The 25,798-nt window shown below is 41.0% G+C and overlaps 2 protein-coding genes and 1 pseudogene across 2 annotated transcripts; 2 read left to right on the top strand and 1 right to left on the bottom strand.

Moving 5' to 3' along the window:
- The first annotated feature begins 2,957 nt into the window (after window positions 1-2,957).
- LOC104446220 (actin-2-like) lies at window positions 2,958-3,345 on the top strand. The gene is made up of 2 exons (XM_010060102.1): window positions 2,958-3,017; window positions 3,109-3,345. Exons 1-2 carry the CDS (start codon window positions 2,958-2,960, stop codon window positions 3,343-3,345), a joined length of 297 nt encoding a protein of 98 aa, XP_010058404.1.
- Window positions 3,346-6,638: 3,293 nt separating this feature from the next.
- Window positions 6,639-7,054, top strand: LOC120293623 (actin-1-like). The gene is made up of 2 exons (XM_039313320.1): window positions 6,639-6,668; window positions 6,788-7,054. Exons 1-2 carry the CDS (start codon window positions 6,639-6,641, stop codon window positions 7,052-7,054), a joined length of 297 nt encoding a protein of 98 aa, XP_039169254.1.
- A 5,849-nt stretch (window positions 7,055-12,903) lies between these two features.
- On the bottom strand, window positions 12,904-25,052 carry LOC104446217 (annotated as a pseudogene).
- Window positions 25,053-25,798: the final 746 nt, after the last annotated feature.

Genomic DNA, 25,798 nt, shown 5'->3' with positions numbered 1-25,798 from the left:
CGACGGGGGAGGGTCGGTTGGGGTCGCTAGGCCCCGGCTAGGGGCTATTGGCCCGGGCCCGGGGATGAGGGCTCGCGAGCCCTCGCCCAGATTAGGGCAGGGTTGCAACCCTCGCCCGGATTAGGGCGGGTCGGTAGCCGTCACCCGGCCGAGCCTAGGGCCGTCGACCCTCGCCGGATCTGGATGAGGGCCGCGAGCCCTCGCCACCGGTCGGCCGGGGTTACCGGCCCCTGGCTAAGGCCTGGTGACCTCGGTCGACCCTCCCCCTGCCATCATCGGCCATTCTCGGCGATGACGGGCAGCGGCGGCGGCGGCGGCAGGCGAGGGTTGATCCCTCAGCCGCCTCTCCCCTTTCCTTCTTTTATCTTATAATTTTTTTAAAATTTTAAAATTTTTTAATTATTATTTTTAATATTTTAACTAAATTTAATTTTCAATTTAATTTAATTAATTTTCATTATTTTTTACCACATTAGCCCAAAACGATGTCGTTTTTGTATTATTTGGCCACGTCAGCATGCAAAACGGCGTCATTTTGGGCGCGCTTTGCCGGAAAAATGCCACGTCAATATTTTGGGCGGACTTTTGCCGGAGTGGCATTCAAGTAATTCGTTTTTCTTCGAATGTGGCACTTAAGTGTACCTTTCGTAAGTTATGGCACTTAAGTGTCCATTTGTGCAAAGTTATGGCAGTTGAAGCGTTCTTTTGCCTAATAAATTGAAAACCTAAGATAACACATGAATAAATGGTATACCTTCACGAATGTTAAATAATATAACACGTAAGACTCTAGAACCTTTCTTACCGTGGATGACACTAAAATGATTATGGCCTTGGGCGTGTCTGAACTCTGAACTAAAGCTTGTCTCCCTGCTTCTGTTTTGGATTTTGTCACTCGATTCTGAATCGAAGAATGAAATGGTAAATTGAATGGAATGCGACCATTTTTTAATGTAATTTGAAGTTGGATTTTGATCCTTCGTCTGTTTTGACCAATGCGCGGCCATGTTACCAGTCGAATTTTGGAGGCTTAGGAGCTGATTTAGGCGGTTCGCCATTGAATTTTACCAAATCGGAGTGGGTGAAGGCTTGCCGATTGTTGAACGCATGTGGAGCTTTCCCAGAATCAACGGATTGTGCGTGACCAAGAGTGGAAATTGGGATGATTTAGCTTAATTTGTTTCATGGCATCGAGAGGAGATTCCTTTCATGAATAGATGCATAGTTGGTGTGCGAGCTGCTATGGTGTTTCGAGTTAAGGCGTGATCAACAATTAAAGCATGATTGTTGAACTGGACGACCGTAATTCAAGAATATTTTTAAGATTCCTATCACTCTCAATTATCCTTTTTCCTGTACTGTTACGTAGTTAAAGGATTTCTTCAAAAATTCTTGATTTTTTTTTGGGTGAAAGGTAAGAATATATTGAGCTTTAACCAAAAAATACAAAAGATCCGACACCACAACTTGCACTCAACAATACAACAAGTCAGGGTGAGTGGAAGGGAGTCGAATGCAAAAGAGGACCGCAAGAGCGGGCCTAAGTAAGCAAGCCAGCCACATAAGGCAAAAGGCAACAGAAGGCCACGAAAGGCCAAGAGAACCACAAACTACGCATACATCCGGTAGCGACAAAAGTGAAGAACCATCAAGGAAGTAGCCGTGAAGATGAAGAGTATCCAAACAGCAAACACCAGGCTAGGGCCCTACAGAAGTAGAAGAGTCCCTAGCTGAAAAAATGATTGGATCAATACCCCAGCTACGCTGTAGCCTCCGGTTTCTATATGTATCATCCACATTCCTGTAGGTGGTGGCCTTGTCTCTGACAACCTTGATGAGTTGATTCTTCACCTCTGGGACGGATAAGCTTTGCTTTCGAAATAGGATGCTATTTCTGTGCTTCCATATGTAGTAACAAAGAGCACCAAAAGAGAAGCGAGCAATGCACTTATAAAAGTCTTTACCCATAAGGAAAGTGGCGGCCCAATTGAGGTTCTCGACCCACGAATTGTTTCGCCACGGAAGATTGCACCTAGAGGCCCAAAAGAAGGCGATGCTAGCGGAGATGCGGCAGCCAAAAAATAGGTGGTCTATAGAATCCGGTACCTCATTGCATAATGGACACAAGGCACTATCTATCCTACCATAAGATAATAATAGAGCTTGGGTAGGAAGCCTGTGTTTGGCAATAAGCCAAAGGTTAAATTGGTACCTTGGAGTGATGGAGTTGTTCCAAATGAATGTGTGCCAGGAGACCCGAGTCTTCCTCCTCCTAATCAAATCCCACGCCGAAGCCACCGTAAAGAGATGGGAGGTATTTCCCTTCCAGCCGAAACGATTGGAAGAGTGGGAGAGGGTGGGAAGGGGATTCGCCCAAGAGTCCAAGACCCCCTTAATGATAGCTCCACAATTAGTGAATAGGTCCGTCACTGTCGCCTGCCTAGGAATGCCAGATGCATATATGGCCGAGTCTGAAAAGTACAAGTTCAAAGGGCCCCTGGGGTGCCAGTTATCAAACCAGAGGGATACCGAGCAACCATTCCCAATTCTCCAATAGAAGGAGCTTCGACACTCAGTCCTGAGTTGGAGGATCTTCAAAAATTCTTGATTTTTTTTCCTGGTCAGCGTGTTATTTGGATTTAGTATTTCATTGTTTTTCTGTTGGACAGTGAGGGATAGAGCCTGCGTAATTGAAAATATATCCTTAAGGCTTTAATTTTTTTGAAATTAAAAAGCTACTAAAGGTATCTTTGTTCTTGTTATCTGCACAAAAGCTCTATTCAATTAGCTTTGTTGGATCAGTGCAGTTCATTATACAGCTATGTATTATCCTAGGATAATTCTATGATAAAACGTAATCGTGGATCCATTAGAACTTACCTACGTGGATCTTACTTGGACATTGATATTTACCTGTATTAATCATGTAGAGTTTTTCCTTTGATTAGCATAAGGAGATGGCAGATGCCGAAGACATTCAGCCTCTTGGTGTTGATAATGGATTTGGCATGGTTAAGGTGAGAATATTGATGCACCGGTCCATTGCTATGGGCTTTCCTGGAGTGCATGGTGGTATCTGTGCTCACGTAATAACCTGAATGTGACAAGATGGTTTTGCTGGAGATGATGCTCCAAGGGTTGTCTTCCCCAGACATGGTTAGTATGGGCCCAAGGGTTGCTTATGTTGGAGATGAGGCCCAATCTAAAAGGGGCATGCTTACTTTGAAGTACCCTATGGCGAGTGGAATTGCCAGCAATTGGGACGATATGGAAAAGATCTGGCATCACACTTTCTACATTGAGCTACGCGGGGCTCTCGATGAACGTCCGATGCTCCTTATTTAAGCAACCCTCAACCCAAAAAGCAACCGGGGAGAAGATGCCACTGATCATATTTGAAACGTTTGTCCTTGATAGTGTTGTCAAAGTTAATATGATGACATAGTGAGAGAGTTGATTTAATAAATGCAAGGTGTATAAATGGGGATGAACTTTCACATGGAAACTTAGTAAGAGAGTTGATTTAATAAATGCAAGGTGTATAGATGGGGATGAACTTTCACGCGGAAACTTATTAAGACAGTTGATTTAATAAATGCAAGATGTATATATAGGGATGGGTTCTTCAACGCGGATTTTTTTGATTTGATTTGATTTGATTAGATTTGATTTGATTTTTCTTTTTTCTAACCACATCCTGACCTTAATAGCATACTTGACGTTTAACCTAAAGATTTATCCTTTTGGAGGTCCAAAGCCAACATGACATGAACCATAATCGGCAAAAATCAAACAAGAAGGTTGCATCTGAGAAAAAGGCAAATGAATATAACCACATCCTGACCTTAATAGCATACTTGACGTGTATGTTATATAAACTATTTTTGCACGTCATTGCATGCATTGCACGTAGTTTACCTTTCATTTAATTAAGTGAATATCATGTGCATGTCATGTATAATAGTTACGTATTAATCATTGTCCGTCATTTAAATTAGGTCATTAAATTAAAATTAAGTGTCATATAGTTTGCATGTTAATTGAAAGTCACATGTCATGTTAATATAAACTATTTTTGTACATTGTGTAGCTCAGCCTTCATTTAAATAAGCTAAAATCCTATAATAATAAAAAAAAAGTTGAGTGAATTGCGTGATAATTAGAAGTCATATTTAAGTTGAACAGGTGTTTCTAATTAGTATTTGTTGCAAATGCTTGCGTTACATCAAGGTAAGTATTTACTCCCTACATTTGCAATTTATTGGTTGCCATGCTTTTTTTTTTTGATGTTTAATAATAGTTGCGCACCTGCATGATTACCTTACATGTTAAATGATAGAATTAAAATCAACTCAGACTATTGCAAAATATTTTTAAAAATATATGAGAAAATGTATTGAAAGAGCATTAGAGTAATCAAGCGTAATCAAGTCCCTAGATTTATTCAATCTTTAGTTTGTAGTAGTAAGGTATTTCTCACAATACTTTATTTTGTAATAAATTGGACGTGCAGACCCCAGGAGTGCCATAACTTTGCACAAAGTGACTCTTAAGTGCCATAACTTATGAAAAGTACACTTAAGTGCCAAAATCGGAGTAAAATGGATCACTTGAGTGCCAATCCCGCCAAAGTTCGGCCGAAACGCCGGCGTGGCATTTTTTGTGGCAAATCGAGCCCAAAATGACGCTGTTTTGCACGCTGACGTGGCCAAATAATGCAAAAACGGCGTCGTTTTGGGCTGACGTGATAAAAAGTAATAAAAATTAATTTAAAATTAAATTTACTTAAAATATTTAAAAATAATAATTTTAAATTAAATTTAGTTAAAATATTTAAAAATAATAATTTTAAATTAAATTTAGTTAAAATATTAAACCAATAATTTAAAATTTTAAAAATTTTTAAAAAAAGAAAGGGGGAGGCGATTGAAGGATCAACCCTTAGCCGCCGCCGCCGGGAAGGGCCGGTGACAGCGGGGAGGGTCGATCGAGGTCGCTGGGCCCCGGCCGGGGGCTATCGGCCCTGGCCGACCGGCAACGAGGGCTTGCGAGCCCTCGCCCTATATCGGGCAAGGGTCACAACCCTTGCCCAGATTAGGCGAGGTCGATGGCCCTCGCTCAACCGGCCAAGGGCTGCTGACCCTCGCCGAATTTAGGCGAGGACCGTGGGTGATCGCTGAACATCTCCCGCTGTCGTCGGCCCGGCGATGCCGGTGGGCTGAGGGCTGATCGCTTAGCTGCCACCACCCTTTACTTTCTTTTTTAAATTTTTAAAAATTTTAAATTATTATTTTTAAAATTTTAACAAAATTTAAATTTAATTTAAATTTAATTAATTTTTATTAATTTTTACCACATCAGCCCAAAAAGTCGTCATTTTGTATTATTTGGCCACGTCAGCGTGCAAAACGGTGTGTTTTGGGCGCTCTTTGCCAGAAAAATGCCACGTCAAGTTTTGGCTGGACTTTGGCTGGAGTGGCACTCAAATGATCCGTTTTTCTTCGAATGTGGCACTTAAGTGTAGCTTTCGTAAGTTATGACACTTAAGTGTCCATTTGTGCAAAGTTATGGCACTTGAAGCGTTCTTTTGCCTAATAAATTGAAAACCTAAGATAACACACGAATAAATGGTATACTATCATGAATATTAAATAATATAACACGTAAGACTCTAGAACCTTTCTTACCGTGGATGACACTAAAACGATTATGTTGTTGGGCGTCTCGAACTCCGAACTAAAGCTTGTCTCTCTCTGCTTCTGTTTTGGATTTTGTCACTCGATTCTGAATCGGAGAATGAAATGGTAAATTGAATGGAATGCGACCATATTTTTTTTTTTTAATGTAATTTGAAGTTGGATTTCATTCCTTCGTTTGTTTTGACCAATTCGCGGCCATGTTACTAGTCGAATTTTGGAGGCTTAGGAGCTGATTTAGGCGATTTGCCATTGAATTTTACCGAATCGGACTGGGTGAAGGCTTGCCGATTGTTGAAAGCATGTGGAGCTTTCCCAGAATCAACGGATTGTGCGTGACCAAGAGTGGAAATTGGGATGATTTAGCTTAATTTGTTTCATGGCATCGAGAGGAGATTCCTTTCATGGATAGATGCATAGTTGGTGTGCGAGCTGCTATGGTGTTTCGAGTTAAGGCGTGATCAACAATTAAAGCATGATTGTTGAACTCGACGACCGTAATTCAAGAATATTTTTAAGATTCCTGTCACTCTCTATTATCCTTTCTCCTGTACTGTTATGGTAGTTAAAGGATTTCTTCAAAAATTCTTGATTTTTTTTCCTGGTCAGCGTGTTATTTGGATTTAGTATTTCATTGTTTTTCTGTTGGACAGTGAGGGATAGAGCCTGCGTAATTGAAAATATATCCTTAAGGCTTTAATTTTTTTGAAATTAAAAAGCTACTAGAGGTATCTTTGTTCTTGTTATCTGCACAAAAGCTCTATTCAATTAGCTTCGTTGGATCAGTGCAGTTCATTATACAGCTATATATTATCCCTAGGATAATTATATGATAAAACGTTATCGTGGATCCATTAGAACTTACCTACGTGGATCTTACTTGGACATTGATATTTACCTGTATTAATCATGTAGAGCTTTTCCTTTGATTAGCATAAGGAGATGGCAGATGCCGAAGCGTTCAGCCTCTTGGTGTTGATAATGGATTTGACATGGTTAAGGTGGGAATATTGATGCACCGGTCCATTGCTATGGGCTTTCCTAGAGTGCATGGTGGTATCTGTGCTCACGTAATAGCCTGAATTTGACAGGCTGTTTTTGCTGGAGATGATGCTCCAAGGGTTGTCTTCCCCAGTATGGTTTGTCGATCGAGGCACCCTGTTGACATGGTTAGTATGGGCCATAGGGTTACTTATGTTGGAGATGAGGCCCAATCTAAAAGGGGCATGCTTACTTTGAAGTACCCTATGGAGAGTGGAATTGCCAGCAATTGGGACGATATGGAAAAGATCTGGCATCACACTTTCTACATTGAGCTATGCGGGGCTCTCGATGAACGTCCGATGCTCCTTATTTAAGCAACCCTCAACCCAAAAAGCAACCGGGGAGAAGATGCCACTGATCATATTTGAAACGTTTGTCCTTGATAGTGTTGTCAAAGTTAATATGATGACATAGTGAGAGAGTTGATTTAATAAATGCAAGGTGTATAAATGGGGATGAACTTTCACATGGAAACTTAGTAAGAGAGTTGATTTAATAAATGCAAGGTGTATAGATGGGGATGAACTTTCACGCGGAAACTTATTAAGACAGTTGATTTAATAAATGCAAGATGTATATATAGGGATGGGTTCTTCAACGCGGGTTTTTTTGATTTGATTTGATTTGATTTTTCTTTTTTCTAACCACATCCTGACCTTAATAGCATACTTGACGTGTAACCTAAAAATTTATCCTTTTGGAGGTCCAAAGCCAACATGACATGAACCATAATCGGCAAAAATCAAACAAGAAGGTTGCATCTCAGAAAAAGGCAAATGAATATAACCTCTCAACTTCCCACGTTGACCAAATTTCAGCTTTAACATGGGATTGGGACATTCGGAAGGTCCGAAGCGAACATGACATGAACCATAGTCGAGAAAAATTCTACATGAGGGTTGCAGCTCGAAAAAGACAAATGAATATAATTTCTTGAGGGTTTTATCAGCTAATTCTCTGTTCCTCTCTCCAGAACATTGCTCCTCAATCACAAGAATCCATTCCACCAAAGAAAAAGAAAATCACATGAATCCACTCTCAGAAACCCCAATCCAGCATACAAAAGACCCAAAAATGCGACTTCTGAAGTTGGTCGGTTTCTCTCTTAATTTTCAACATCTACTCCGGAATAAGAAGGCCCGCTCTAAAATTACAGCAGTCTGAAAATGGTGAGTGGAGCATTCTTCGAACAGGGAACGCGCATCTTCCCCATTGAACGTCTCCCACACGACTTATGTCCATCTAATTGTAGTGCTCATCACAGCTCTCTCTAAATAAGGTCCATTCACGAAATTTCGAGTGGAATAATGGTTTCCTTTTTCTAGTTGGCTATAATATGTAGTCGGTCAACTATGCAACAAATATTACGTAATATTTCTAGCGGAATAATGTTTTCTTCTTTTATTGGTTTTGAAGTTTCCCGTAATCATTGACGTGACCGCGGGTATAAATAAGGTCCATTCTTGAAGTCTGAGGGGAAAGTTCCTGTTAACCATCTCAAGCTGATTCTTGCTTCTGCCTTCTTATCTTGAACCAGGAAAACACTAAGAGAGACTGAGAGAGGGAGAGAAAATGCCAAGGACTGACCAAGTTGTTTTAGACGAGCTTGAGGAGGTGGAGAGGAGGTTAAGGCGTCTCAGATGGGAGCTCGACCTTAAAGTGAATGCCTTGTTAATGCGTGCTAGGCGGGCCGTGAATATCAATCACCCGGAAGCCCGCATTGCAGCGACGCGAGCCAGAGTGCAGGAAATTCGAGAAGAGATCACCCGGGCTGAAGAGGAGCGTGCTGCGCTCCTCGTAGAATTCATTGAAGCCTAATGGCGTAACGATCTTCTCCTCTAAAATGGAGTATACGTTTGCTTTTATGGGCATCCGAAGGTTAAGAGAAGCATAGTGGGGGTAAGAATGGTATACTTATGTAGTTGGGAGAATAATTGTTTTCTTGGATATGGTTCTTGAACTTCAAGATTGATAATAGTGTTTTCTTGTTTCCTGGTTGTCCGGAGAATAAGAAATAGAGATATATAGAAGTGTTTCTTGGATCCAACATTGAATGTGTTTGGAGTTTCTTTGTTTACAATGCTCACAGCTTTTAAACTCGTAGGTTTAAAGTGTATGGGGCTGTCATACGATTGGAAATATCTTTCATCCATTTCTTTTTATATATGATTCTATATAATTCTTATGTGTCAGATTATTTTCATATTTGCCAGTCATTTAGTTGCAATGAGTATGATGCTGGTGAATAGGTGCGAGTAAATGAGGAAGAGAAATGGGCATGCGCAAGCAGGAAAAAAAAATACTGAAGAGAAAAGCTAGGAGAGTAAAATTCGTGAAGAAGTCCATTAATTCTTAGATTCATCCAACATCTGCTTTTATAAATTTGTGCACTTGAGATCTTTGATGATACACACCTATTGGAGATAACATATCCTTCAATCTTCCCCAAAGAAAAGCATAATAATACCTGAGTATGTCATAGAAAATAAATGTATACATACGAACTTCAAGTATATGCAATTATATAATTACGTATTCTCTATTGCCTCGAAAGTCAAAATACAGTTTCCGCGTGAAAAATTGTCTTTGCTGGTGTGGTGGGAAAAAATTATTGTATGATCTAATAATTAATTCATCCAACATGGAACTCACATAATTAATTGTCGAGACGGCATTGGTCCACAAGCTCCGATATCTTTTGCTAGAGATCATTTAGGTGATCGCCCCCATCTTTAGTCTTGACCGCCAAATCGTCCACATAACATTAGATGATATAGTGTAGCAAGTCCCTAGGAAGGAAAGTCATGACCGTTGCGCCCGCTTTCTTTGAACCTAAAATGTATAACTTTGTATCGGAATATTCCCCTGGGAATTATAAAGGCCGTCGTTTCCTCGCCACCATTTGGATCCATTCTTGCATTGATTGCTGCTGGAATATCCATTCTATCCGTAGCTCGGCGATAGGCAAAAGGAATGTGTCTTTTGGACTGGCATTGTTTAAGTCTATAAAGTTAACAAAACACTCTAACATTAGTCATTCTTCTTTTTCGCTGGCAAAATATTTCCAAGCCGAGCAGGGTATTCATTTCAGTAACTTTGATAAGTTAGTCGAATTCAGCTACTAGGTCCGGATGAAAGGAATTTGGTTTATGCACGAATATTCAACTAAGATAACATCTGTTTCTCTCGTCAGCCGGTGACTAGGCATATAAAAGTAGATAACATTCACATGCACGTGCCCATAGACGTGCAGATTCCCGTCTTTTATCAACACAGGTAATAAATCCAAGATGTATAAATAAGGATGAGTTATTCTAGTGCTCACGGAAAGGTCAAAAGCCCATATATGTCCGCATTGAACAAGAATGCCTTGGATTAGAAGTACGTAGTTTTGTGAAAGTTAACGTGGAAACTTGATAAGAGCGTTGATTTAATACGTGCGAGATTTATAAATGAGGATGGGTCCTTCAACAGAGGTTTTTCTATTTGATTTGATTTTCCATTTTTCTAACCACTTCTTGATCCCACTCGTTTTCTTTTGTATGGCCAAGAACGGAAGTCATTTGCCTTTGCAAGACTCCTTCAAGTCATACCCACAAGCACTAGAGACTCGTCGATTTAATTTTTTTTTGCTGACAACTCATGAACTTAATTCTATGTACCGCAATTGTTATCCCTGTCCACAATGTGAAGAGGATTAATCTATGAGTTCTTAATATATTTTCATTCTAGGAAATGACACCTTCATCTAAATCGCCTATGCCAAAATCAAACAACAGTCAATTCTTATTGGAAGAGGATTAATCTGTGAGTCCTTAATATGTTTTCATTTTAGCAAACCCTATATCATATATTCCAACCGATTCAAATTCTTTCAATCAAGAAATTGAATCACCTACACCATCATCTGACAAAGATGATCTGCCTGTTTCTTCAATGACACCTGCATCTTCAGTGGGATCCCCGCATCCATGCCTTGATGATTCTTGCTCACTAGTTCCAAGACAAAGGCATATTGAGCAGCCACATTTGTCCCTCGGCATGGACCAAAGATTTAATATCAATTTATTGATTTTATTAGCAGAATAATCAAGTTAATTAGATATCATTCTCTAATTTGAGTTATGGATGATATCTTTGGCAATTCGTTGATATTTTGTAATTTGTGTGATTGTTTTGGTTGTCCTTATTTGAAAATTAAAAAAGAAAAAAAGATTGCTTGTAGATTAATTAGCTCTATTCGATAACATTGCATGTCTAAGTAGATTCTATAATATTCATGATAAGATTCTAATTCAAATTAGGAATTGACACAATTTAATACTTAAATTGAACTAGATATTATCTTTCTTCCAAATAGTTAATTTCCCTCATTTTTTGTTACGTATTTTAATATTAAAAAAAATCACATGCATGTCATGTAGAGTAGTCACATATAAATCATTGCCCGTCAATAGAGTTAGGTCATTAAATTTAAATTGTGTGTATAGTTTGTGTGTTAGGATTATTATTATTTTTTTAAAGTCTTGTGTATGTTATATAAACTATTTTTGTACGACATTGCATGCATTGCACATAGTTTACCTTTCATTTAATTAAGTGAATATCATGTGCATGTCATGTATAATGGTTACGTATTAATCATTATCCGTCATTAGAATTAGGTCATTAAATTAAAATCGAGTGTCATATAGTTTGCATGTTAATTGAAAGTCACATGTCATGTTAATATAAACTATTTTTGTACATCATGTAGCTTAGCCTTCATTTAAATAAGCGAAAATCCTATTAAAAGAAAAAAGTCGAGTGAATTGCATGATAATTAGAAGTGATATATAAGCTGAACATGTGTTTCTAATTAATATTTGTTGCAAATGCTTGCGTTGCATCAAGGTAAGTATTTACTCCCTACATTTGCAATTTATTGGTTGCCATGCTTTATTTAGTGTTTAATAATAGTTGTGCACCCGCATGATTATCTTACATGTTAAATGATAGAGTTAAAATCAAGTTAGACTGCTGCAAAATATTTTTAAAAATATATGAGAAAACGTATCGAAAGAGCATTAGAGTAATCAAGCGTAATCAAGTCCCTAAATTTATTCAATCTTTAGTTTGTAGTAGTAAGGTTTTTCTCACAATACTTTACTTTGATATCAAATCGACCCATCATAAATAGATTAGTGGCGACTTCTATATAAAAAAAAACATTTGCATGTTAATAGCTTGAACTCTTAAGTCATAAATTGACAAGGGTTTGGAAGAACTTGAGTTAAGTATAGACTTAATAAATCATTAGTCGAACCATAGTTGGTGTACTCAAGGTAACATCATGACAGTAATGTCTCGTAGGATGACCGGCGTCTACGTTGAATATTCCAACGAAACAAATCGTTGATGGTACTTAAGTGATCGATTTTTCAAAATTTTTGCACTTAAGTGAGCAAGAAGAAACTAGTAACACTCCAGTGAGCTCTTGCTGTACTTATCCCCCAACACAAGGTTAACTCTTTTCCTATCTCAGATTTCAACTTAAAAATTAAGAAAATTCTATGGTGATGGGCTCAAGTAACAACGCGCACAAGTGTTTGCATCTCCAAATCACGTAAGGGTATTAAACCCGATTAGGGGCCCAGCATATGGGCTTAGACAAGGGCATAAAGTGAGAAACTTCGTCACGGCTTGACTAGGCAACAAAAATCTCTCATGACATTCACGGTGTTGAGTGGGTCAAAGACATATCTAACTTTCGCTAAAAACTTTTAGAATCTCAAGGGTTTTCTGTTGAGTAGCTTAAAGATGATAGAGTTGGCGCCGGCTTAGCAATAGCAGAAGTCCCGATGATACCTTGGTGAAAAATGGAGATCAAAAAGCACCAAGAAGATTACTTTTTATTAACCATAAACTCCAACTTTGGATTGAAACTTTGGAGCGTAAGGTTTTCACGTTAAGTGGGGGTGAAAGATGTGATATTTTTGGTACGAGTTTAGCGAAGAGTTTTAGGCGCCTCGGTGAAAATTGAAGGTTAGTGAACACCCAGAAGTCAACGCCTTGGACTTATTTATTTGGGAAAGGGTGAGGAAATTGATGATGTCTGGTTTTTTGGGAGATTGTCGAGCACCACTTCATCTTAAGGGAACTTAAATATCAATACGAAGGTGGACAAAATGTGTGTAGGAGCCCGTGTTCAAGGATCGGAACTCAAAGGACTAACACGAATTAAACATTCCAAACACAACCCAATTGCTTCCAAGTTTTCGAAAGATCAAACAATGCGATAATATATGGGTCGGGAGTAAAAGCTATAGATTAAGAACCGGACCTCTCGCGGCCTTTCTAAGTGTACCCATTGTTATCTTGTCATATTATATTGGCAGGGTCCTCCGGACATTCGCATATGTGGGTGCCATAATACTGCTCTGTCTCTAAGAATCTGGATCTCCTTGTCTTTGACAAAATTTACCACAACACCCTGCAAAAGCAGACACGGATTGGCGTTCGTAAATTGCAATGTCGATGAGATTTGTCGTTATTCCCACGGCAAGAACAAAAAACTGAAAATAGGATTGCCGTTGCGTCCACTTCAAGGTTCATAATAGTTACCTTCCGCCCAAAATGGCCTACTTGACCGGCCTGATGGACGTACAGCTCTCTGCTGTTGGGAAGATCATAGTTGACAACGAGACAAACCTCCAGAGTGTATTGAGAATGATTCAGTCGGTCCACTTGCACAACTAAATGGTCGTGGTGCAACAAGGAAAGAAGAAATTTGGCCTTCCGTAAAAGCAAGCATCCGACATACGAACACGGCAGACAAAAACGGTAGAATGTCATCATCTGCATTATTGCGATGTTAATTTTCAGGACTAACCTGCTCAACATCAATCCCTCGAGCCCATACATCGGCGGTGATCATCAACCGAGTCGCCCCAGATCGAAATCCAGCCATTACTGCATCTCTCTCCTTTTGAGGCATTTCCCTGTGCATGAAAGACACAGTGAAGTTAGAATCACGCATCTTTTCAGCAAGCCACTCCACCTGCTCGACAAATATAAGGAGGACATGAAGAGCCATAGCACAAAATATAGATCAAAGAGAAATAGAGCAGTAGAGGTCTTCAGAATCTCTAAGTCATCGAGATGTTTATGTTCCACCTCAAGTGTGGAACCCAACGTGGTTGGGGTCGTACCTTCCGCTTAGTGTTGCAGAATACAACTCCTTGGCGTATGGGGCAGTTGTCGTATATATCACACAGAGTGTCAAATTTCCAGTCTTCTCTTTCCACTGGCACCATGTACTGGTCGACGCGCAACCATACGAAGTAAAGGAAGGATTGTGTCAGAAGAATCTCATGATCCCTAGTCGCCATCAAATGCAACTAACCCAATGTAGCTCACCTCCAGCATCAACTCATCACGCTTCACAACAATCCTTATGGGATCGGTCATGAATCTTCCTGTCATCTCTAATATCTCAGTGGGGAAGGTTGCTGAAACTAAGACAACCTGCAGAGAATGCCACTCATGCATTAGCCAGTTGCGTACATGAACGTGTAAGAGCGACTCCTTAAAAACTGATTTAATTGAGGACGAAGCAAATAATAGCAATGTGCTGAAAATTACAAAGTGCACATCATGGGGAGAGAAGCATGTCTCGTCGTAGTAAAAAATCTAATACTCACCAGACAAGACAAGGAGAAAAAGAAAAGAACAAGTGCCCTATTCATAGTAGAACTATGAAGCCATATCCACCTTGTACATGCTCTAATGTCCAAATCATGTAGATATTAAGGAGGAAGGGATGACTATCTAGATTAATTGTCACGCCCCGATCCTCGGGCACGCACACATCCTTCTCACTTGATCGATTTTATAATGCGATATCCCAGGACAAAGTATCGCCGACCCTTTCGTTTATTAAGCACATGCGAAAGCAGTTAAGATCCCCAGACAATAAAACGATGGGATAGAAAAGCAGGGCCATATTTTTCATATTGAAATTTATAACCAAACTTTTATAAAAAACACAAACCAATTCATAACTATTCACTTCAAAAGAAATTCTCAAAAGAAAATAGACTCTCAGCCCATCCAGACCATACTCAAGGCCCCTCTCGGGATTATCTTCTTCTTCAAAAAAAATCCTTCTACTCAAGTTTCACCTCCGAGTTCTCCTTCTCAAAATCCTCCTCATCAGCTCCTCATCGAGTCCTGAAATGTTTTTCCCCAAACTGGGATGAGACTACGTCTCAACGAGTTCTACCCCACTAAGCCCAATTAGTAAACTATTATACTATAGGCTGCCTAAACATGCACAGGGCAGAGGACGTACCTTAGCATCAGATCCCACCTGCAAGTCAGTACAATTCATAATAGGCACTCAAACAATCATATCACCGATCGAAGCATCGATCAAATCGACCTAGTCGATTACAAGCCAACAAGACCACTCATGGTCATTTCTAATCAGTCAATCAATCCACGACATCAAATCAAATCAATAATCAATCGACCTAGTCGATTACATGCCAGATGGACCATTCTAGGTCAATTCGATTATTCCATCTCAATCATCAATTACGAACTACGATCCTCATATCACATCTTAAGCAAAGGTGGAAGACACAGCCCACCACTCAACAACATTCAATATTTAATGGCTTTACGATCCCAATTGACCACTTTCGATACTCAATGGCTTTACGATCCCACTCGACCACTTTCGATACTCAATGGCTTTACGGTCCCACTCGACCACTTTCAAAATTCAATGGCTTTACGGTCCCACTCGACCACTTTCGATACTCAATGGCTTTACGGTCCCACTCGACCACTTTCAAAATTCAATGCCTTTACGGTCCCACTCGACCACTTTCTCTTTAAAATGTCATTTTGAATCAGAGAGCCCATGTGCATTCTCCGAGGCGATGCATCAAGTCACCGAGCCCACGTGTCTCTTCAAGATGCCAAGTGTACTCATTGGGACCACGTGCATTCTCCGAGGTAATGCATCAAATTACCGAGCCCACGTGTCCTTTTAGATGCCACACTTAATCACCGAGCCACATGCATTCTCTAAGGCGACATACTTCGTCACCGAGCCATGTGCATTCTCCGAGGTGATATATCTAATCATCAAGGCCCGTGCCTTTCATGATGATTCATCCCATTTCTAAAGTAATTATCAACAACCTTAATTTGTACTCAATCTACTCAAATAATCAATTTAGGAACATATCCTAAATATCCACAATTAAATCAATTCAGCACAAATTAAAGCTCAATTAAATAAACGGACTGTGTCACGACGATCAGCACGAGATTTAGGTCATCGGCCATCTCAATCTTAATTTCTGAAAAGTAAATAAATAAATAAATAATTTCGAAAATTAATTATTAAATATTAAAAATTCCGTTTAGCTCAAAATAGGGCCCAATTGAATAAACGAACTTCACCACGGTCATCAGCATAAATTTCTGGTCACTAGCCATCCCAATTGAATTTTTGTAAAATAAATAATTATTTAATTAATTTCGAAAATGAATTAATATTAAAATTCAATTTAGCTTAAAATAAAGTCTGATTAAATAAACGGACTTCACCACGGTCATCAGCATAATATTCCGGTTCCGGACCATCTCCCTTGAATTTTCGGAAAATAAATAATTATTTAATTTAATTCCAAAAATTAATATTTAAATACTAAAAAAATCCCACTTAGGTCCGAATCGCCAAATTGAAGCCCGATTAGGGGTCAGAAAATTCCCGAGATGCTTCCAATAAATAGTAGACCACGTCTACTTGTTAATTGCACAATCAATTTATCTAAATCGCATCACAATTAACTAATATTTGCTAATATATTCTAATCTAACAACCTAAACGTAATTAATTAAAACTAAACCAAGCTTAAGCATAATTAGCCAACTAATATGGGATTAGTGAGATTACTCACCAAATCGCGCGCAAATCGGATCAATCCGACGGCGGCGACGCGAGGAACAATTCTTCCCAAAGCGGGCCTTGGGTTTGGGGCCCTAAAACGGTCCAAACGAGCCTTGAACAGGGCTGGAAACCCATTTTTCCAGCCACTGCTCTTGGCTGGACGAAGCTTGTCCGGCGGCTAAGGCGGCTAAGGCGGCGAGGGGAGGCCGGCGGGGGGCAAGAGGACGCAAGGGGGAGGCTACGCAGTGGCTGGACGGAGGTAGGCGGTGGCCGGGAGGCGGCTGGTTGGGGCATATCCGAGCTGAATAGAGGCTGGTTCGCTCGAGGAGGTCGCCTGGCGCGAGGGAACGGAGCTGGCGGCGCATGGCGGCGCGCGGGCGAGCGCGAAGTGGACGGGGCGGCGGCAGGCGAAGGTCGGTGGCTGCCTTGGTCCGAGCGACATGGCTGCTGTCCCTGCTTCTGCTTCGTTCAAACCAGAGGAGGGAGAAGGGGCGGAGATGCGCAGACGGCAGCACGGCGGCGGGCTTGGGTGTGCGAGCAGCTCCGGTGCTTGCGGGCGTGCGACGACGACGGCGAGAGGCGGCGACGGGCGGAGCTGCTTCGGCTTCTTCGGCTTCCATGGTGCTGAGCAACCGAAGAGGAAGAATGGGGGGGATTCGTCGACAGAGGAGGAGAGAAGGGAGGAAGAAAAACTCAATTTTCCTTTCTTTTCTCTCACTCTCTCTCTCTCTCTTAGGTCAGCCGAACAACAGTCTTCCACTCCCTTTTCCTTGCCAAAAATGCCCCTTCTAGAAGCTTTAGATAGGCCAAAATGTGGGGGTAAGTGTGGCATACGAATTTTGTTAGGGTTTTCTTCCCAAATTGAACCTTAATCCCACTTGAATCAAATCAATTTGAACCCCATAATTTTATTCAATATTTCATCGATAAAATTGGTACTTTTTCTTATCAGTATAGCCCACTTGCATCCCAATTTCACCATCCCTGGTTTCAACTGAACAAAACGGCCCTATTTATCCAATCAAATTAAAACTCAAAATTTTGGGCGTCACAACTCTTCCCCTCTTATAAAAATTTCGTCCTCGAAATTTAAACCTTCACCAATCCATAAACGAAAGGTGGGGGTATTGTCGTCTCATCAAGTCTCAGTTTTCCACGCTGATCATTCGGTCTCGTGGCGTTGTCTAACCACTTTGATCAAGGAGATCATCTTTGTACACAAAATCTGCTATGTCTGAACCAACAATTGAACTGTGCTTCTCACATAAGACATTCTGTCATCCACATCTGATCTCTTATCTCGACTCCCTAATAAACCTTCGAACCTCAATGATTCAAAATTTCTGACAATTCTGAGCAATCTTTACTCTTACACTGATCTGACAACTGTAAACACTGATTTCTGAGCTGACTTTAGACTTGCGATTTTCTAATTTCTGATCTCATCTCAATCGACTGAAATCCTGTACACTCTGCTTTGCACTGATTAAAAAGAAACTATCTAACTGATCTGCTGAAACTGGAACCTCTGGTCAAGATCTGATATAACTCTGGCACTGATCTTGGCAACTATAATCACTGGCTACTGTAATGACTTTGGCCTGAAATCTTCATTCACTTTCTTTTCTCCACTGAAATTCTGTACCATCTGCTATACACTGCATAATAAAGAATCCTCCGAAAACTCTGCCGAATTTATAATCTCTAATTTAGATTCGAAATATAATTCATCCTCGACACTCCATGACGACGAATTATCTAATGCACACACACTTCGGTATACCCACTCTGTAACAAGATAGGATCTTCAATTTCTGAAATCGAACTTAGATTGGCGGTTAATTTCACTCCGACACGCTTTTAGTGTGACCTAGGCTACCGGGTAGTGTTCAGAGCTTTTTAGGACAAATGACCCGTGGTCGATTTTCTTCGAACCACAATGAACCCACTCGACACATTGGCGACTCTCGATTATCGTGAAAATCTCAAAGGTTCAAATACGGACACAGGGTACCAAAACGATAGAAACATCAAATTAGTACCGGTCGATGAGAATTTTCCAATTTAGTGGAGTCACCCACGATCGGTCATTCATCTCAGTCGAGCCGATCTATTTCTAATTTCAAATCGATTTTATACTATGCCGCAATGGTCTCTAAAGATGAGCACGGTCGAGGAGTCGATCCATGGTCGAATTCTCAAGTCTATTTGCCTTAAGGTCCTTAATAACTCACCCAGCTAGTCTAGTTATCTCATGAGTGGCCAACTCAGAGAAAAACACTGTAATCGCATCGAGGAAATGCCTAATTTATCTAATCGAAATCAAAGCCTGAAATCTAGATGTTACATACTCAAAACAAGATCTACTCATACTGTACCAAAGTGGACCAACTCCATCTATCGATCAACCACTATTCTCAAATGGTATCAGTAATCCCCTGAATCTTTAGTAAACCTATCACAATGTTCCATTGTGATATATTTCCATTCTTACTTGGGACTCTCAAGTGATGGTAAAATTCTCCCGATTCGCATTCCACTTACTGACACTTCTGACGCTTTCAACCTGCTTAGCTGTATTTATCTTCATATCAGCTTACTAATCTAGCTAATGCCGATTCTGATTTATTTGCACCAGCTGGTCAAAGTTGCGATACTATAGTGAACTTCCGACAAGATCTTTTCCCTGAGTGCTACACTGTCAAGTGCACTCAATTCCTCATGGAACCCGAACGTTCCATCCTCAGAAGTTTCAAAGTTAGATTCTTTCTTGCCAGTATCCTATTATAAGATCTTCTGAACATCTCTGTCTGTCAACTAGGGGCCGATTCTAACTTGAACATTTGGTTTAATTTTGAGGGCAGCTATAAAATTTAAAAGGTAGCTTACCTCAAATTTGAAAACCAAATTTCGAACCCTTTTTCAGTAAAGTTTATACTTTAGCCAGCCTATGTATAATCGAAGACTCTCGGCTCAACACATAAATTACTTCTTTCATTCTCCCAAGATAATAGCAGATAACATCATTATAGTTCTGCCAAAATTCTGATTCACGACACTGTTTCATGTTCAACTTGTTGGGTCTCAACTGGCGGGACGGTTATACAACAATCTTATCATGTTGTATCAATACATACCCAATCGTTGGCAAGACACATCACTAAAGGTTTCATGCTTTCCAGAGCCAAATGAAAGTTTAGCATAAGTGCGGTAGCCTGATCTTACTGAAGCTCTGGAAACTATCCTCATACTTGTCTATGCCAATGAATTTATCTTATTTCTCAAGAGGTCAAGCCCATGATGATACTGATGCTGGAAATTCTTTCACAAACCTTCCGTAGTAATCTGTCAAATCCCCACAACTTCTGATCTCTGACATTGATGTCGGTCTCGGTCCATTAACAACTGATTCGATCTTGGCTGCGTCCATGAAGATTTTTTTGCCTGTAACCACACGACCATTCTTAGGGGCATCTCGTGATTCTCAACATTTAATGAACACCCTATAATGTCACTACACCACGTGATCACCATTGATCTAGATATTCTTTGAACACTCGATTTGTCAAATCTATGACAGCGGCTAGAGCGTTCGTCAAATCAAATGGCTTTACCTTATTCTCACAAAGACAAAATCAAGTGTGAAATGTCGTCTTCAGTATAACCTCCTTCTTGGTTCTCAACTGACAATAACCTGTCCTCAAGTTGATCCTTGAAGACATCCACACTCTTTATAACAAGTCGCCAATTCGTCGATCTTTGACAATGAACACTTATCCTTGATTGTCACTTGATTGGGTCGACTATAGTTGATGCATAATTGCAACGAACCATCTTTCTTTCTCTTTTCACAAAACTGATGATCCCTAAAGTGATGCACTGATATGCATGAATTCCTCATTCATCAATCCTCACATCTGCACCATTGGTTCTTTTCCTACAGCCTTAACAAACAACTAATTCCACACTTGCAATCCCAACATTCTCTGGCACTATTCTGATAAAATCACCTCAAAATATTCTTTCATTGAATTAGGCATAGTCGGTTCCGTTCATGTTCCTCTTGCCATCTTGCTGGTGTTCCAACGGTAGTAACAGTGTTGGTGTTCTTCTTAAACCCCAACCGATAGTCCCTCACTTGATGGCCGTGCTCACTACCATCAAAGCATGTTCTAGTCATTCTCGAACACAGGATTAATCCATGCATTCCTTCCATACTTTCGGCACTCATCAGGTGAGTCTTCAATCTCCTGCCAAGTGACATCACACTCTTTCTGGTTGTCCCATCGGTCGCTAGAACCGCTCTCGACTTCGATCTTTTCCCTGACCGATTTCCATTTCTGCCTGAACTGGATCTGTACCTTGACTTGGAAGCGATGGCTTGATCCCAGATCATATCCCCACTCTGGATCTCAATAGGTGAAGCGACAACAGTGGTTACAACACTGACGGCGGTTCGATCCTGAGCCTCTGGCTTATCCAATTCCCAAGGAACACTAGCATCAAAATGATCCTATCGAACTTAGGATCATTCAATGCTACTACACTAGTACCAACCTGCAGTGGTACTCTTACACTCGAGCTGGCCAGAGCCAACACTTTGCCACAACCACCTCGGGTACCAACCTTTGTCGATGCTTCATCCCGAGTCACAGAGGACATTGTCCTCTTACTAGGAGTTCTTAGCTCCTGCTCGCTCATGGTTCAGTCTTTACACTGAAACCCGTCTTCCACATCCACACTGGATTAGAAGATGAACAATCCTCACACGACAATCAATTCTAACATCCAGCTAACACAGACATGCACCAGCATGAATTTAAAGGCATTTCCTACTAACTATCCCATGTTCAACGCTCCTTATCACTCCAATCTTCAACTTCGCTCTGATACCACTTAAACTTGTTGTCACACCCCGATCCTCGGGCACGCACACATCCTTCTCACTTGATCGATTTTATAATGCGATATCCCAGGACAAAGTATCGCCGACCCTTTCGTTTATTAAGCACATGCGGAAGTAGTTAAGATCCCCAGACAATAAAACGATGGGATAGAAAAGCAGGGCCATATTTTTTATATTGAAATTTATAACCAAACTTTTATACAAAACACAAACCAATTCATAACTATTACTTCAAAAGAAATTCTCAAAAGAAAATAGACTCTTAGCCCATCCAGACCATACTCAAGGCCCCTCTCGGGATTATCTTCTTCTTAAAAAAAAAATCCTTCTACTCAAGTTTCACCTTCGAGTTCTCCTTCTCAGAATCCTCCTCATCAGCTCCTCATCGAGTCCTGAAATGTTTTTCCCCAAACTGGGATGAGACTACGTCTCAACGAGTTCTACCCCACTAAGCCCAATTAGTAAACTATTATACTATAGGCTACCTAAACACGCACAGGGCAGAGGACGTACCTTAGCATCAGATCCCACCTGCAAGTCAGTACAATTCATAATAGGCACTCAAACAATCATATCACCGATCGAAGCATCGATCAAATCGACCTAGTCGATTACAAGCCAACAAGACCACTCATGGTCATTTCTAATCGTCAATCAATCCACGACATCAAATCAAATCAATGATCAATCGACCTAGTCGATTACATGCCAGATGGACCATTCTAGGTCAATTCGGTTATTCCATCTCAATCATCAATTACGATTTACGATCCTCATATCACATCTTAAGCAAAGGTGGAAGACATAGCCCACCACTCGACAACATTCAATATTTAATGGCTTTACGGTCCCACTCGACCACTTTCGATACTCAATGGCTTTATGGTCCCACTCGACCACTTTCGATACTCAATGGCTTTACGGTCCCACTCGATCACTTTCGATACTCAATGGCTTTACGGTCCCACTTGACCACTTTCAAAATTCAATGGCTTTACGGTCCCACTCGACCACTTTCGATACTTCAATGGCTTTACGGTCCCACTCGACCACTTTCAAAATTCAATGCCTTTACGGTCCCACTCGACCACTTTCTCTTTAAAATGTCATTTTGAATCAGAGAGCCCACGTGCATTCTCCGAGGCGATGCATCAAGTCACCGAGCCCACGTGTCTCTTCAAGATGCCAAATGTACTCATTGGGACCACGTGCATTCTCCAAGGTAATGCATCAAATTACCGAGCCCACGTGTCCTTTTAGATGCTAAACTTAATCACCGAGCCACATGCATTCTCCAAGGCGACATACTTCGTCACCGAGCCATGTGCATTCTCCGAGGTGATATATCTAATCATCAAGGCCCGTGCCTTTCATGATGATTCATCCCTTTTCTAAAGTAATTATCAACAACCTTAATTCGTACTCAATCTACTCAAATAATCAATTTAGGAACATATCCTAAATATCCACAATTAAATCAATTCAGCACAAATTAAAGCTCAATTAAATAAACGGACTGTGCCACGACGATCAGCACGAGATTTGGGTCATCGGCCATCTCAATCTTAATTTCTGAAAAATAAATAAATAAATAATTAATTTCGAAAATTAATTATTAAATATTAAAAATTCCGTTTAGCTCAAAATAAGGCCCAATTGAATAAATGAACTTCACCACGGTCATCAGCATAAATTTCCGGTCACTAGCCATCCCAATTGAATTTTTGTAAAATAAATAATTATTTAATTAATTTTGAAAATTAATTAATATTAAAAATTCAATTTAGCTTAAAATAAAGTCTGATTAAATAAACGGACTTCACCACAGTCATCAGCATAATATTCCGGTTCGGACCATCTCCCTTGAATTTTCGAAAAATAAATAATTATTTAATTTAATTCCGAAAATTAATATTTAAATACTAAAAAAAATCACACTTAGGCCCGAATCGCCAAATTGAAGCCCGATTAGGGGTCAGAAAATTCCCGAGATGCTTCCAATAAATAGTAGACCACGTCTACTTGTTAATTGCACAATCAATTTATCTAAATTGCATCACAATTAACTAATAATTGCAAATATATTCTAATCTAACAACCTAAACGTAATTAATTAATACTAAACCAAGCTTAAGCATAATTAGCCAACTAATATGGGATTAGTGAGATTACTCACCAAATCACGCGCAAATCGGATCAATCCGAAGGCGGCGACGCGAGGAACAATTCTTCCTAAAGCGGGCCTCGGGTTTGGGGCCCTGAAATGGCCGAAACGAGTCTTGAACAGGGCTGGAAACCCATTTTTCCAGCCACTGTTCTTGGCTGGACGAAGCTTGTCCGGCGGCTAAGGCGGCTAAGGCGGCGAGGGGAGGCCGGCGGAGGGCGAGAGGACGTCAGGGAGGGTACGTGGTGGTTGGACGGAGGTAGGCGGTGGCTGGAGGTGGCTGGTCGGGGCAGAACCGAGTTGAATAGAGGCTGGTTCGCTCGAGGAGGTCGCCTGGCGCGAGGGAACGGAGCTTGCGGTGCACGGGGGCGCGCGGGCGAGCGCGAAGCGGACGGGGCGGCGGCAGGCGAAGGTCGGTGGCTGCCCTGGTCCGAGCGACATGGCTGCTGTCCCCGCACGCCGTTCGAACCGAGGAGGAGGGAGAAGGGGCGGAGATGCGCGGACGGCAGCACGGCGGTGGGCTTGGGTGTGCGAGCAGCTTCGGTGCTTGCGGGTGTGCGAAGATGACAGCGAGAGGCGGCGACGGGCGGAGCTGCTTCGGCTTCTTCGGCTTCCATGGTGCTGAGCAACCGAAGTGGAAGAAGGGGGGGATCCGTCGACGGAGGAGGAGAGAGGGGAGGAAGAAAAACTCAATTTTCCTTTCTTTTCTCTCACTCTCTCTCTCTCTCTTAGGTCAGCCGAACCAGCTGTCTTCCACTCCCTTTTCCTTGCCAAAAATGCCCCTTCTAGAAGCTTTAGATAGGCCAAAATGTGGGGGTAAGTGTGGCATACGAATTTTGTTAGGGTTTTCTTCCCAAATTGAACCTTAATCCCACTTGAATCAAATCAATTTGACCCCTATAATTTTATTCAATATTTCATCGATAAAATTGGTACTTTTTCTTATCAGTATAGCCCACTTGCATCCCAATTTCACCATCCCTGGTTTCAACTGAACAAAACGGCCCTATTTATCCAGTCAAATTAAAACTCGAAATTCTGGGTGTCACATTAATAATGATCGAAAAGTGAAGAGCATTTATTGCGTAAAAGAAATCCTCTGCTTAGTATCTCATCAGCTTCGTCCCGGCAAAAATATAGGTAAGTGAATAGAGAGAACTTGTTTTGCAGAAAGCAGAGGGAAACTTAACAGGATCCGAAGTCGAAGGAGGTGATGCAGTGCACTCACAAGGACTAGGAGTTTGATGGCTCTGGTGCGAAGAGTTCTCCTCTTTATCATGTCGAGCACCCTGCCCGGAGTTCTGGACACAACATGAACTCCGTGCTCCAATTTCCGGATATCTTCACCCATGCTCTTTGTTGTGTTAATAGGCGTCGCAGCGGAAGCGGATTGTAATATTTTGCAATTACGTCGGGAGCTATAGAAATCGATCGAAATAAAACGAGGAACAAGAAAAGGACAGGACACTTAAAATTTATGTGGTTCGGTCCGAATGTCGAAACCTACGTCCACAGGGAGAGCCGGCAAATCAATTCACTATAAATCGGAGAATTACAGGATTACAATCACACATGCACTCAAGTGTTTCCCAGCCCTACTTTATACTTGATACCCACGGTGTTTAACAAAACAACTCAATGGACTCAACTCAGCACAAAACACTCTCTCTCGAGCTCTTTTGCTCTCGCTCTCTGCCGAGCTCTTTTGCTCTCACTCTATCTCAGGCTTCAGACGTCTTCACCTTTTATCGGTTGAAGGGGATGAAAATCTTGTACTCCACAATTGCCAGAACGGTGCCGATCTTCAAAGCATGTGCCTCCATGCAATTAATGAGAGTGTGTGAGCGGATGACCATCATGCATTGACACACGTAGAACTTCTGCCTTCCCTCTTTCTTTATTAATAAAAAACAAGAGAAACCCACAAAAGATGACCAAGAAGAGAGGGTGAATTCAGCGCCTACGTGATGGGCTTCTGAAGCAGCAAGTGTTGACCAACTCTTTTCTACGAGCATGCATGCACATGGCCATGTGCATGCATT

The sequence above is a fragment of the Eucalyptus grandis genome, chromosome 5 (genome assembly GCF_016545825.1).
Source record: "Eucalyptus grandis isolate ANBG69807.140 chromosome 5, ASM1654582v1, whole genome shotgun sequence".
Lineage (NCBI taxonomy): Eukaryota > Viridiplantae > Streptophyta > Magnoliopsida > Myrtales > Myrtaceae > Eucalyptus > Eucalyptus grandis.
This window is presented reverse-complemented; position numbering and strand designations above follow the sequence as displayed.

Bases quoted from the DNA above. Each gene is read 5' to 3' on its own strand.
- LOC104446220 (XM_010060102.1), top strand. From the start codon at position 2,958: ATGGCAGATGCCGAAGACATTCAGCCTCTTGGTGTTGATAATGGATTT. The intron at 3,018-3,108 runs GTGAGAATATTG...GAATGTGACAAG, and splicing joins ATGGATTTGGCATGGTTAAG to ATGGTTTTGCTGGAGATGAT.
- LOC120293623 (XM_039313320.1), top strand. From the start codon at position 6,639: ATGGCAGATGCCGAAGCGTTCAGCCTCTTG. The intron at 6,669-6,787 runs GTGTTGATAATG...TGAATTTGACAG, and splicing joins CCGAAGCGTTCAGCCTCTTG to GCTGTTTTTGCTGGAGATGA.